We start from the raw sequence: 13,298 nt of genomic DNA on the forward strand, positions 1-13,298 counted from the left end.
TTAGAGACAGGCAACTGGGAAGCAGCACTGCAGAACCAAGGAGTCCGCGTTCAAGCCAGATACAGTCAATGACTGCAACATACGTATGTGGCTCATGGATAAGTCTGACATGCAAATTAGTGCCACTGACTTTGTCTGGACGTGCTGTAGGTGTTACAAGAGGGACATCTACACTTTCTTGATATCATTGTGCTAAGCACATTTATTTTCAAGCAGGTTGGTGGCACAGGAATTTCCCTATGCAAGTTCGAGAGGGAACTCGCACATGAGCTGCTTGCCGAATTTGGATGCAAGATGTAGGGTACTGCTGCCGTGGTGCCTAAGGTGTTCCAGGCAGACTACCTCTTGCACCACCGTCTGGTGAATCTGGGGCACACGCCCACAAGGAAATAATTGTCTGCATGCACAGTCAGCAATGGCAACTTGTACACAAAGAGACAAACTTCCAGTGCATCGAGTGGAAGGTGGCACTGTACACTGGGCGCTTTTTTCGGTACCACACTGAGTTTAGCTACTAGGCACTGGTGTGTGGGAAAGTGTATATAGTGTAAATATATATAGATTTTTTAAAACCATAGTAATGAATTACAATTTTGTGAAGTAAGATATGAGAAAATAAAGTGGAGCAAACACACAAATATATATTACTGTAAAAACAGTTGTTTGGAGTTTTGTGCTGTTTCTGTAATGAAGTATGAACCTAGTCAAGTGTCTTTTATACGTAAGGTGTTAGCAGGAAAGAAAAACTGCGAGTATAAGAAAGTGAGCTCTGGTGAAAAGGAAAATTATCTTGTAGTATACTGTATAACAATAAGTGTTTCAATAAACAATTTAGAATTTAATGATATCCCTACAGTGAAGTAAGAACTTAGCCAAATCTGTGCCTCTTATATGTAAGATGCTAGAAGATTAGGAAAACTATGAGTGCAAGAAAAGAAAACGATCTCAGGGAAAACGTAAGTGACCTTTAGTTTTTTTTTTTTTTTTTTTTTAATGAGAGGAAGAAGGAACCAAAGGTCGCAAGCCCGCAAAATTGTTCCTTCCGAGAGAAAAACAAAATACAAGAGAGAGCCAAATTTAAGATCCAATCATTTCGAGATGCCTGGACACACTGCGTTTGAAAGACTGGAGATCACAGGAAGCAGGAAATACAGACAGAGGGAGACAGTTCCAGAGTTGACCTGTTGCACAAATAAAGGACTGGGAGTAACGGTTACCTCTTGCGTTAGAGAGTTGGACAGAAAAGGGATGAGAGTTTGCTGCTAGACGGGTGCTACACGCCCGTCGTAGAGGTGGAGGAATGCATGCAGACAGTTCAGAGGAGCAGTGACCATTGAAGTAGCGATAGAAAAGAGATAAAGATGCAACAATGCGACGATGAGACAGAGGTTGAAGTGAGTCAGTAAGACGAGGAGAGTTAATGAGACGAAAAGCCTTTGACTCCACTCTATTGAGAAAAGCTGTATGTGGGGAGCCTCCCCACTCATGAGAGTTGTACTCCACACAGGGGCGGATAAAACCTCTGTATAGAGTCAACAATTGTGCAGGGGTAAAGAAGGAACGGAGTCGGCTTAGCACACCTAATCTCTTGGAAGCAGATTTTACAAGAGATGTAATATGATCTTTCCAAGATAAGTCCTGAGTAAATGAAACCCCAAGCATGTTCATGGATGATGCAGGATTAAGCTGAATATTATTAAACATTAGTGGGTATACCTGTGGAAGATTTTGTCGGGTTGATAGTTGTAAAAACTGAGTCTTTGATGCATTAAAAACAACCAGATTGTTTTTACCCCAGTCAGAGATGCAAGCCAAGACAGACATTAGGTGTGCCATGGCCTCATCCCTTGAGTACTGGAAGTTCTCGACATTTTCCCATCCCACACAGGGCACCGTCACTGTGGAACAATTGGAAGAAGTGGGTGAATAAAATGAGTGAGCCACATGTGCAGAGTGTGATTATTCATTCATGCTGCTGTGGTAGGGACACGTGAAGAGTGGGGAGATCTAATGGGGCAGAAGCGAGCACCATCAATTAACCCCGTCTGGCCCACAGGCCCGCACAGCCAGCCAGCCCCAGCAACTGACTCGATCACTCATCTGGATGCAACCTCGCCTCGGCCCCCAAAGTAACCTCTCTTCATTACCTTGCTCCACAATGTTTCCAACTAGAGACCTGGGACCACTTGCAATGGAGAAACGAAGGATTGATGAGTATTCCGATCTTTCATTGAACGACCTAGGTGATGTAGTTAATGAGCTATGATTGAAAAAAGCCATTTTTGGAAAAATGCCCGGGTATGAGAAGTGCTGAATAAGTTAATGCCCGGGCTTTGGGGGTTAAGCTAAATTTTGATTCACTTAGGTTAGATTAAGTTATCCTGGACCAGTGGTGATGGGGATGATGGTGATAATGATGTTGCCGCTACCAGTGATGCTGATGGTAGTGATGATGTTATATGAAATTATCACATCTCTGGTTTACCACTGACTGATGATGATAGTATACCATACATCAGGGCTATTCAAATACTGTACTCCAGAAGTAGGGCCGTATTATTAAACTCGGATTAAGAAAAGGGCCATACATTGTTTTACCTCTTTTTTTTTCCCTTTATCAAAACCCTTATACTGTACACAGAAAGAAGCGAGAAATTCGTATATTACTGGCGTTTACATTTTCCCCTAAACACATAAAGAAAAAGAACGCAAAACTTTCAATTTTATGCTTGTTTATTTGTTTATTTTCATTCTCCTGGGTCGGTTAAAGGGCCAAACAGAAACGACTCAAGGACCGGATATGGCCCGCGGGTCGCCAGTTGAATAGCCCTGCCATATATCCTTACAATCTTTTAGGTTTAATGGCAATGATATTCTGTATAGTCTTACCCTCTCTCGGGTTTGTCATTTACTGTTGATGCTGATGCTGATATTAGTGAATGCTAGTAGTAGTAGTAGTAGTAGTAAGCATCATCATCACCATCATCATCATTCCACTCGGTGAGCAAAACCAGCATTCATCCATCACTGAAGCCCCCAGAATCTGACTTCACTAAACAGGTACACTCACGTGCACTAATTTCTGCTCAGGGGTTACCCCTTCCTTCCCCCCTCTACCCTGGAGAGAGGGAAGGGGGAAATCGCTAACAAGTCTACCCCGCCTTCAATCCCCAACTCCCCCACCCGCCACCTCCAACTGCCAGTTACTGATTAAACGCGAATTTTCTCAAGTCCCGTAAACATGATTAAACTGTCGTCGCACACGCTTTCAACGGCCAAGATTTGGACTGTAATTAAAAATAAATTATTACCGTATTGAATTGCATTCTCGAATTGAAAATATTCATCATCATTGTAATCCAGTGTCGTCCGCTACACAAGTCTGGGTTCCAGTGCTCGCGTTTTCACTTACCCCGGCTCTCTCTCTCTCTCTCTCTCTGAATTTACTTTTCCCATTCACTGTTTCTGTATAATTTTATATAACTTTCTTTCTCTTGTCTGCTTCTCTCCCTCTCTCCCCCCTCTCTCTCGCTTTTTGTCTTAAGTCTTCCCCGCCTTTCACCCCTACCCACCCCCTGATCAGCAGTCACTTATACCGTCACCGCTCCTTTGCGTATCGTATACAGGCAACATTTATCACGCACACTTAGGTCAGATGTAAGGAAAGCTAATTTTTTATAACTGTTTCTCTCACCATGTACCAAGTTCAAATGGAGAACACCAGACCAATATTTATAATTGTTATCAGAATGACCGTTCCACTTCACACAGCTTGGTAGCTGGACTTAAAAATTGTACACACACACACACACACACACACACACACACACACGATCTAGACAAATTTTGCATTGCCAGCGTGGCGACTACAAATATGGTCATTCTAACAAATGATGGTCAATTCCGAGATTTCGGTGTTCATGCAACCTTTGGCCGAAGCCGTGCTGGGAGCAGTATATCAAAGGCCTGCACCACCAACATTTAGATCACTTGATGGGTAGGAATGTTGGGACTTACAGTTCCGTGTTGTAAGTTCAGCGTTCTAGTTTCCATTTTTTTTTTATTACAGAATATGATTTACGTCATTCATATACACTGTATATACGTCTAATCAGTAACTGGCAGTTGGAGTTGGTGGGTGGGGGAGTTTGGGGCTAAAGGCGGGGTAGATTTGTTCGCGATTCCCCCCTCCCTCTGTCCAGGGTAGAGGGGGGAAGGAAGTTGTAACCCCTGAGCAGAAATTAGTACGCGTGAATGTACACTTGTCCACTCGTAGCTTCGTTTCGTTTCGTTTCGTTTCGTTTCGTTTCGTTTATAAAGGCTCCAACATGCCTGCATGCGTCGGCATCGGTCACCTAATGGCGGCTGTCCCTGCTGCTCGATCTCTGGCAGCCTCCCTATTCAGTCCTTATCCCTAAGGTCACACTCAATGACCTCGTCCCAGGCCTTTTTCGGTCTGCCTCTGGCAACCCTACCCCCCAACTTTAACATTTCCCGCTTTCAGCATCCAATTGTCATCCCCCATCCACTCCACATGCCCAAACAATCTCAATCTACCTTTCCTCATCACAAAACCAATACACTCCAGTCCCATCCTACCTCTTGACCCTTCCATCATAAACCTAGCCCCCCCAGGCCTTGGATTCAAGGACGCACTGCGCGTCCACTTAATCATTGTCATTTCTGTAAATCTGAGCCTGCAAATATCCTCTTCCTTTACTGCCCAAGTCTCACTACCACACAGCATTACGCTCCTGACATATGCCGCGTACAAAGATCTCTTAGTCCAGAGGGAAAGCCGTCTCAGTGTCGGGAGAGGCAACAGCTCCCTGAACTTCTTCCAGCCACACCTCACTCTAGCCCCAGAGCTAGTTCCAGTCCCACCTCCAGCACATAATACGTCTTACAAATAACAAAACTCTTCCATATACTCGAGAGACTCCAGCAGGATCAATCCTTTCATGCCTGACAGTCTCCATATGGTCTTCCGACACACCACACACGTGAAATCAGCATTATCTCGCAGTCTACGTCTAATACCATTACACCTCTTATGCACCCACTTATCACAAACATTGCACAAGATGGAATTACTTCCTATGCCCTTGTTGCAAACTGCACATGGCCACTCTCCCTCTTTTTTGACAGTACCGCCACCAACCCTAGATACCATCACTTTTGCTTTATTTGCATTTACACCGAAGCCCTTGTGCCCCATACCATTTCTCCATTTCCTAAATCTTTCCTCCTCCTCCTCCCTCTCATTCGCTACAATCATCACCAAATCATTAGCATCTCCCACAGGAGTTCATTTCTGAAGTCACGTGAGAGGGCTTCAAGTACAATGATAAACAACAAAGGGATCAAGAATGACCCCCTGATGCACGGCAACAATCTCTGAAGACTCATCACTCAAATCTCCATTCACCCTTACCTCGATGCGAGCACCCACATACATAGCCATAACCATCTTAACCAGCCACTCCTCGATCTCAAGCTTTCTGTTTGCTCACTTCACCACCTCCTTAGGGATTCTGTCAAAGGCCTTCTCCAGATCAACAAAAACAAAGTACCAATCCCTTTTCTTTACTGTATATTTTTTCTGAACCTGAACAATGAATATGGCATTAGTGGTCCCTTTGTCTGGTATAAAACCAAACTGCATCTTATCAATATTCACTCGTTCTCTAATCATACCTTCTAGAACTCTCTCCATTACCTTCTTCATCTTGTCCAAAAGTTTTATGCCTCTGTAATTTCCTAATTCCAGGGCATCACCCTTCCCCTTGTACACATGTACGGTCTCACTCTTCAGCCAATCATCTGGAACAACACACTCGTTTGTAGTTATATTTACAGTATCAGATCAGTAACTAACCCCACTCCTATATCTCCTTACGCCTTCAGTATTTCAGCAGTTAACCCAGAGACACCTGCCATCTTCTCCACCTGCATCCTGCCTATTGCCCTGTTCACAGTAGCAACATAATTATATATCCAACAGTCAGTCAGGTGGGATCAATTTAAATGTCACTACCACTACAACAACTACTACTGGTGAGTGACAGTAGTATTAGTAGCAGTAGTAGTAATGGTAGTATTATTAGTGGTAATAGCCGTAATGGCAATGATAGCAGCACTAATGGTTCAGACCAATACCATGTCTCAGGTTTGGTTTGGACGTACAAGGCCTTGCTGCTGCGAGACTGTCTGCATTATACCGACCTAAGGACTTCCCCGAGTGGTTCAGAGAGCGGTTTGGATTCCAGGGCGACTCCACTTGCTCTGACTACTCCACACAAAGGGGCGGTGGCCAGAAGGTTGTGGCATACTCCTACTATAATCCCAGCAATGTCACTGATATAGGTAGGATGCTGTTTTAACTCCTTCAGGCTCATGACGAGCTATAGGCTATATTTCCTTCTTGCAGCCTGATGACGGGTGTTGGAGAGGGATGTCTTCATGCGATGGTACCAGTATAACCGTGGTGGAGCTGCCTGGTTATATAGACATCCCTTAATTCCCTCCATATCCCTCGAGAGGAGGATGGTGGGCTGCCGGAGGAGGACAACTTCAGCCTGCAGTCCACCGGGTTCACGTTGCAAATGAACCTGGGTTACAACAACAACTACTACAACTGCTTGGTGATGATTTTGTTTAGATCATGAGAGACTTTTCGAAGTGGTAGGTTTGGTACAAAATTGCCTTCAATATAGTACATATTTCTCTCGTAAGCTGAATATGCTTTTGGTTGTAGAAACGCACACACACACACACACACACACACACACACACACACACACACACACACACACACACACACACCGAACAGAAATGGGTTAGTAAATTCCATCCGGTGACGTATTTTTAGTTTACTTTTGCTGCCATCATATTTTTTTTCCTTTTAATTTTGCGAATGCCCCCAAGTGATGTCAAAGTGAACCGTCGAATTCAGTGATCTCATTTACTGATTTTTTACTGCTAGCTCCAAAAGCCCTATCTTAATCAACTTTGGGGAGACTGCTGGGTTGTTTCTACCCTAGCATGTTCTAAAACTCCCATCTCACGATCCTTAATGTTAGTTGTAACAGGAGACTAACGCTGGAAAATTAAGCTAGTCACGAGGAACTATCATGGAAAAGATGCAGAGACGTAACTTTATTTTCCTGGCACTAATCTACACGAAATAAGCTGTAAAGGGACAAAGATTTTTGGCCAGTTTGAAGTGAGCATAGTAGTGAAGGGGTTATTGAAAGATATCTCTAACTCCTCTGGTTTGAAAAGTCTATCGTAAGCTCAAAAAGCCGTCTGAGAATAACGAACATGAAATGTAGAAAGACGTGCTCATAGTGAAGGGGTTAATGAAGGCCATATCTAATCCTTCCAGTCCCGCAACTCGTAATTTGAATATAACTGCAATAAGTTTTAAAATCTGTCGCCAGATTCAGTGGCTTAATTCAGAGGCCCAGATTCAAGGGTTTAAGTCAGAGGCCGACAACATCTCTTTGCCTTACTGTTGTATCAGCAACTTCATTATACTTTGTTCACCTTAACTAGGCCTAGAATTGGCATCTCTGCTTCGTGAATGCTTAGCTGCTGCAAGAAAGTAGTATTAGAGGAAGAACCAGCCAAAACTGCAAGACCGAGCCGCAAGACGAAGATTGGTCAAACACAGCGACCCCATATCAAAGAGGGAAAAGGTGGACGATAGAGAAATGAAGAGTATTAGAATAATACTTTCATATTAGTACCTTCACTATACTCTGTTCACTATAACCTGACGTAGATTTGGCACATCTCCATCGTGATTGCCTGTCTGTAACAAGAGAGTAAAATCAGAATGTGCTGTTAATACCCAAAAGCATAATGGAAAGGATGTACAGATTCAGCGTGATCTTATTCTGCCACTGAGCTATGAGAAATATGCTGTAAAATTACGAAAATCTTGGTGTGGTTGAAATGAATGAACTGTAGTAAGGGTAGGATAGTGATAAATCCTGTACATTTGGGAGCCGCTGGTGCACAGTTAGTACATCTTACGTGAAACAGGAAGAAGGATTTGATTATCGAATCGGTCAGATTCTAAGAGAAAGTTTGATTTTCTCTTGTCCAAGTTCCACCAGGGGCAAGGCTGAGAGCCTGGCAAAGGATACAACATAGACCTAGGATTCCCAAATGGGGAGGTGAGAGAGGGGGTATTTGAACATTTCAGGGAAACAGAAATGACAGAATGGCCAAAGTAGCCTTTTCCTTGTGCAGTTAGTTATAGAATTGATATACATTATGGCCAAATGGTTTTTGGCTTTTACGTTGTGCTTTTTAATACGATCAGAATTTGGATTATTAAATAATTATCGAACTGCATATGAGTACAAAAACTCTGAAATATTCGCAGAACTTTATAGAAGTCTCCCAAAAGACCGATACATTTTATGCTGGTGCACATTAAAAAACACTGCCAAATGCAGGCAAATAACGCTATAACTGTAGAATCTAGAGTTAAAGTACATTCCTAGGGACTAAATTCCTCCATTTGGGAACTGACGGGGGATGGTAGCAACATAGATTTTCTGGTAAATGTGGGTAATGACCAGAAAAAGTCTGGGAACCTCTGATAAAGACGGTTGCAGGTCGTACTGCAAGGGCAGATTATGACATGGTATATATAGCTGATTTTCCTTGACGATCCTCGTGTAGGCAACGGGCATTAAACTAAGCAATCTCTTGTAGGCCACTTCATTGCAAAACCATAACTTCTTCAGTCTGAGGACGTTTAATTTTATTCTTGCTGTTGCCCCATGATTTCATTTAGGTATATAGGTCCGTCTGGTAGCAGAAGGGTTTGTGAAGGCAATACGTCAAATCTCCGGATCGAAACTTTCTTCTGGTCTGGAAAATGTCTTGAGACAGCAAGGATAAAAAAAAAAATCTTTGTGGTGCAGAGATTAACGATACGATGTGAGTAAGATGGTATTTTGGTAAGTATTCTATCCAAGTTATGTTCCAGTAAAGTTACTGATATGGGAATGACGATGTGTAATATCTCTGTTACTCCTATTTGTCTTATAACAGTCCCAAGAACGACACTGCTGTGGGAAAGTGTCTGACCCACCTACCGTATTTGTCTTACGTCAATCCCAAGGACGAGACGTAGTTGGAATGTTGATGTCTTAAATTTGTATCCCATAAATTAGCTTACAGTAGTCACAGCAACAACATGGGAATGTTGACGTTCTAACTCTGTCTCCAGTCCATCATATAATAGTACCATCAACAACTCCTGTAGGGTATGATGCTGTTGTATAGTGTATCTGCCAAGGAGTCAAGGATTAGCTTTATCCCCATCAGATGCGAGAAGTAAGAATATTAAGGCAGACAATATATTTTTGCTGAATCCTAACCTTTCTCTAGAACTAGAACCCTGTTCATTGTATTCGCCTGACCCTGCAAAAAGTGTGACCAAACTACGTAGAACATATAGTTCAGACAGTTGAACGACATTAATTCGGTGGGATTAGAGAGGGGAAGGAGAGAGGGAGGGTGAGGGACTGTTAATGTCGCTCCACTCAGTCCTAAATCCATAATAAGAGAGAGAGAGAGAGAGAGAGAGAGAGAGAGAGAGAGAGAGAGAGAGAGAGGTGCAAGTGGATTGTAGTCAGCTAACTAATAGAATATCAACTCTCCATGCTGAAACCATTAACGACTAGGACAGTACAAAATGACTGCCGGACACTGCTTGCGGCAGTTTCCGGCCTCTACATACATTCGTTTCTTAGTCATTCATTTATCCAGGAGAGAACAAGTCCAGACTAGAAACCCAAGGGCGGCTTCAGCAACCCTTCCTGTGTCTAACTGGATTTTAGGCGATGTTTCCCAGTGACTGAGACATATGTGCAGAAATCCTTACGTTGAAAAATTTTATGAATACCTTGAGAGTCATTATGAATAAGCAAATTCATAAAATGGCCACTGAAAGGTCGTGTTTGGCAAAAGCCTCCCAGGGTCCTGCAATAAGCAGCTTGACTTTTATTGTTGGATACTTCAATCATCCAATGTGCTCGTTAGGCATAAATCAATCCCTCCTCCTCCTCCTCCTCCTCCTCCTTCTTCTCCTCCTTTCCACCACTTCTTGCTCATCCAACTTCTTCATTTTCAAGCACTTCTCATCACGTACTCAGAGAGTGTCCACTACAAGAAATACCTGGGCCAACTGCATGGGCGAGCGAGGGTGATAGGCAAGGTGTACCCGGACTGGATTATGAGGGTGTATCACAATGTCACACCTTCGGATGTCGTCGCTACAAAGCTTCTGTGCACCATTGTCTGTACCCACCAACACGTCGACCTCTGTGATGTGACAAAGTTGCCAAGATTGGGTGAGTTTTCTGTTTTTATCTGTGTGTGTGTGTGTGTGTGTGTGTGTGTGTGTGTGTGTGTGTGTGTGCGCGCTTTACTGAGTTTTATGCCTCCGCCCACCTAAGGTGCAGGAGGCATTACATTACGTGTGCGTGCATTCGTGTGTCCGTGTGTCTGTAACATTTTGGTGGGAGCAATATCTCCTGAACCCATCAACAGATTACCACCAAACTTTTGTCAGACATGCAGTATGAGGAGATGGTGAACTGCTTACGTCAGCTAGGTCAATGTCGTATGGGATCGACAGTTTATCCTTGTGGGCTCGATATTTCCTGAACTCGACGGATATCTATCAAACTTTTGTCAATGATAGCGTATGAAGGGACGTTGAACTGTTTAGGTTAGCAAGGTCAAGGGGTCAAAGGTCGAGGTTATATGGGTGTGGGGACGATATCTCCTGAATTTCTCGATGGATTTCGACCAAACATTTGTCAGTAATAAAGTATGAAGGAAAGATGAACTGATAAGGTCAGCAGGGTCAAGAGGACAAAGGTCAAGGTCATATTGGTGTGGGCACAGTTTATCCTGAACACCTTGACGGAATTCGACCAAACATTATTTTGTCAGTGATGCAGTATGAAGGGATGATGAACTGTTTAGGTCAACCAGGTCAGGGAGGTCAAAGGTCTAGTTCATATGGATATGAGTGCGATATCTCTTGAAACCATCGACGGATTTCGACAAAGCCTTATTCCCTGATACAGTATGACGGAACGATGAACAGATTAAGTCAGCGAGGTTAAAGGATCAAAAGGTCAAGGACATATAGGGCTGACTTCGTTTGTCTTTAGTCTCATGTTGACCATTCTTTCTTCACGTCTTCCTCCTTCCCTCCATCTCTCCTCCCTCTCTACGGATGTGGGATGATGCAGCATCCCAGATGTGGCGGCCCAGGAATCACCGACCTTCCCTGTGTCTTCTCTCTTTCCCTCCTGTGTGTGTGTGTGTGTGTGTGTGTGTGTGTGTGTGTGTGTGTGTGTGTGTGTGTGTGTCTTGTATTCTTATTGGTTTAGAGATTCACTAGCATCTCTTCTCTCATGATTTATTTTACATATGACACCTGTATAAAGCTTAGGTGTCAATATGTATAAATAAAGTGGCAGGAGGGAGGTGGTAGGAAATGCCCTTAACCAATTAAATATAGGCTGATGACGTGGTAGGTGGGGGCGCCCATCGTCCACCCACTTAGTGCGGTGGTACCCTGTTTTAGGGCAGCTCTACATCGAGTGGCAAGCCAAATGATTTCCTGTAAACCAGGAAATCATTTACTACGCTGGGTGGTAACCTTATAACCAACCGACACGTTTTCCCAACGTGACAGCAAGTGGGTTGGCAGAGGGTTAGTGTCCCTCCCCAGAAAACAACTAACTAAAAATACAAACAAGAAGCCTCGGACCAGGACTAACCAAAAGATGACGACTAAGGACCGAACAAAGGACATGATACAGATGGCGACGTGGAATGTAAGGGGTGAAAATGATGAGGTGAAAGAGAGAGAGATTGTCCAGGTACTTGAGGGTGCGAAAGTACATGTATGTGGATTGACTGAAACTAAATAGAAGGTGAGAGTGTGAGAGAATGGGAGTATGGATGGGGTATATGGGCAGGAGTAAGTGAAACGAAAGGGCAAAAGAAAGAGTGTGTATTGTTGTGAGTAACAGATGGAAGGAGAATATAAGAGACTATGAATCAGTTGGCTCAAGGATTGTGTGGGTACGACTGAAAGTTGGACTACAAATGTGGGCGACTGTGTGCATGTATGCACCAACGCAAGATTGTGCAAGCAGAGTGAGAGAAGAGTCCTAGATAAATGTGGAAGTGTGCATGGAAAAGTTTGAAAGGAATGACAGAGTGTTTTTGGTTGGTGATATGAATGGTAAAGTAGGGAATGTGAAGGTGGATGGAGTAGTTGGTGAACGGGGTGTGCCTGCTGAGATAGATGAGAATGGCAGTGCTTTAGCGGACATTTGTGCCGGAAAGGGGTTGGTGATAGCCAATACCCTCTTCAGGCACAAAATGATCCACAGGTATACATGGCGAGTGATGAGAAGGGTAGATGGTGAACTGAATGAAAGGAAGGTAATGATTGATGATGTGTGTGTGTGGATGAAAGGATGTGAAGATGTGTAATGGATGCAAGAGCATATAGAGGTTGGGGGAGTGGACTTTCTGACCACCACCAAGTGGTGGTCAGAATCAAGGTCCAAGTAAAATGGAGAAATAGAAGAAGGGAAGGACGGGAGGAAGGAGTATATGCAAGGAGAGTGGAAAGGTTACAAGAGGATGAGAAAAAGGCAAAATATAAGAGAGAAATGGAGGAACGATTGGGTAAATATGAACTGGAACACATGAGGGACGTGGAAGGTGTGTGCAAGATATTCACAGAAGAAATCTGTGCAGCATGTGAGGTTGTGTGTGGGGTGAAGAGAAGACGAAAGGGGGTGCAAGGAACAGCATGGTGGAATGAAGAGGTGAGACAGGCTGTGACACAAAATAAAAAAGCATATAATGAATGGATGAGAAATAGGGGCGTGGAAGAAGTTGAGAGACTGAAGCGAGAGTTATATGTAGAAAGGAAGAGAGAGGTGAAAAGATTAGTAAGAGAGAGTAAGAAGAGAGTGGATGAGGAATTTGGAAGGAATTTGAGTGTAAAGTGGAGGGAATGTAAGAAAATGTTCTGGAAAGAGGTAAAGAGAGTCAGACAGGGTGGCAATGAAGTTAGTAGGGTAGTGAGAGATAAAAATGGTAGATTACTAGTGGAGAAGGGAGAAAAAGTGAACACATGGAGAGAACACTTTAATGAATTGTTGAACATAGAGAATGAAGGTAATGCGAGTATAAGTGGCTGGGGAATGGCTGGGAGAAGGAGGGAGGTGAGAAGA

At 43.5% G+C, this 13,298-nt stretch overlaps 1 protein-coding gene across 1 annotated transcript in view; it reads left to right on the plus strand.

Moving 5' to 3' along the window:
- LOC145390895 (uncharacterized) overlaps positions 1-13,298 on the plus strand; it is a 105,138-nt gene that overhangs the window by 14,777 nt on the left and 77,063 nt on the right. The window contains exons 4-5 of the mRNA XM_080265634.1: positions 6,170-6,366; positions 10,179-10,376. Of these exons, the coding sequence (XP_080121760.1) occupies positions 6,170-6,366; positions 10,179-10,376 (395 nt within the window). The remainder of the gene's footprint in view (positions 1-6,169; positions 6,367-10,178; positions 10,377-13,298) is intronic.

This window comes from Coenobita brevimanus, chromosome 16 (assembly GCF_032717465.1).
Source record: "Coenobita brevimanus isolate Jiangsu-jjx chromosome 16, ASM3271746v2, whole genome shotgun sequence".
In the NCBI taxonomy this organism is placed as follows: Eukaryota; Metazoa; Arthropoda; class Malacostraca; order Decapoda; family Coenobitidae; genus Coenobita; species Coenobita brevimanus.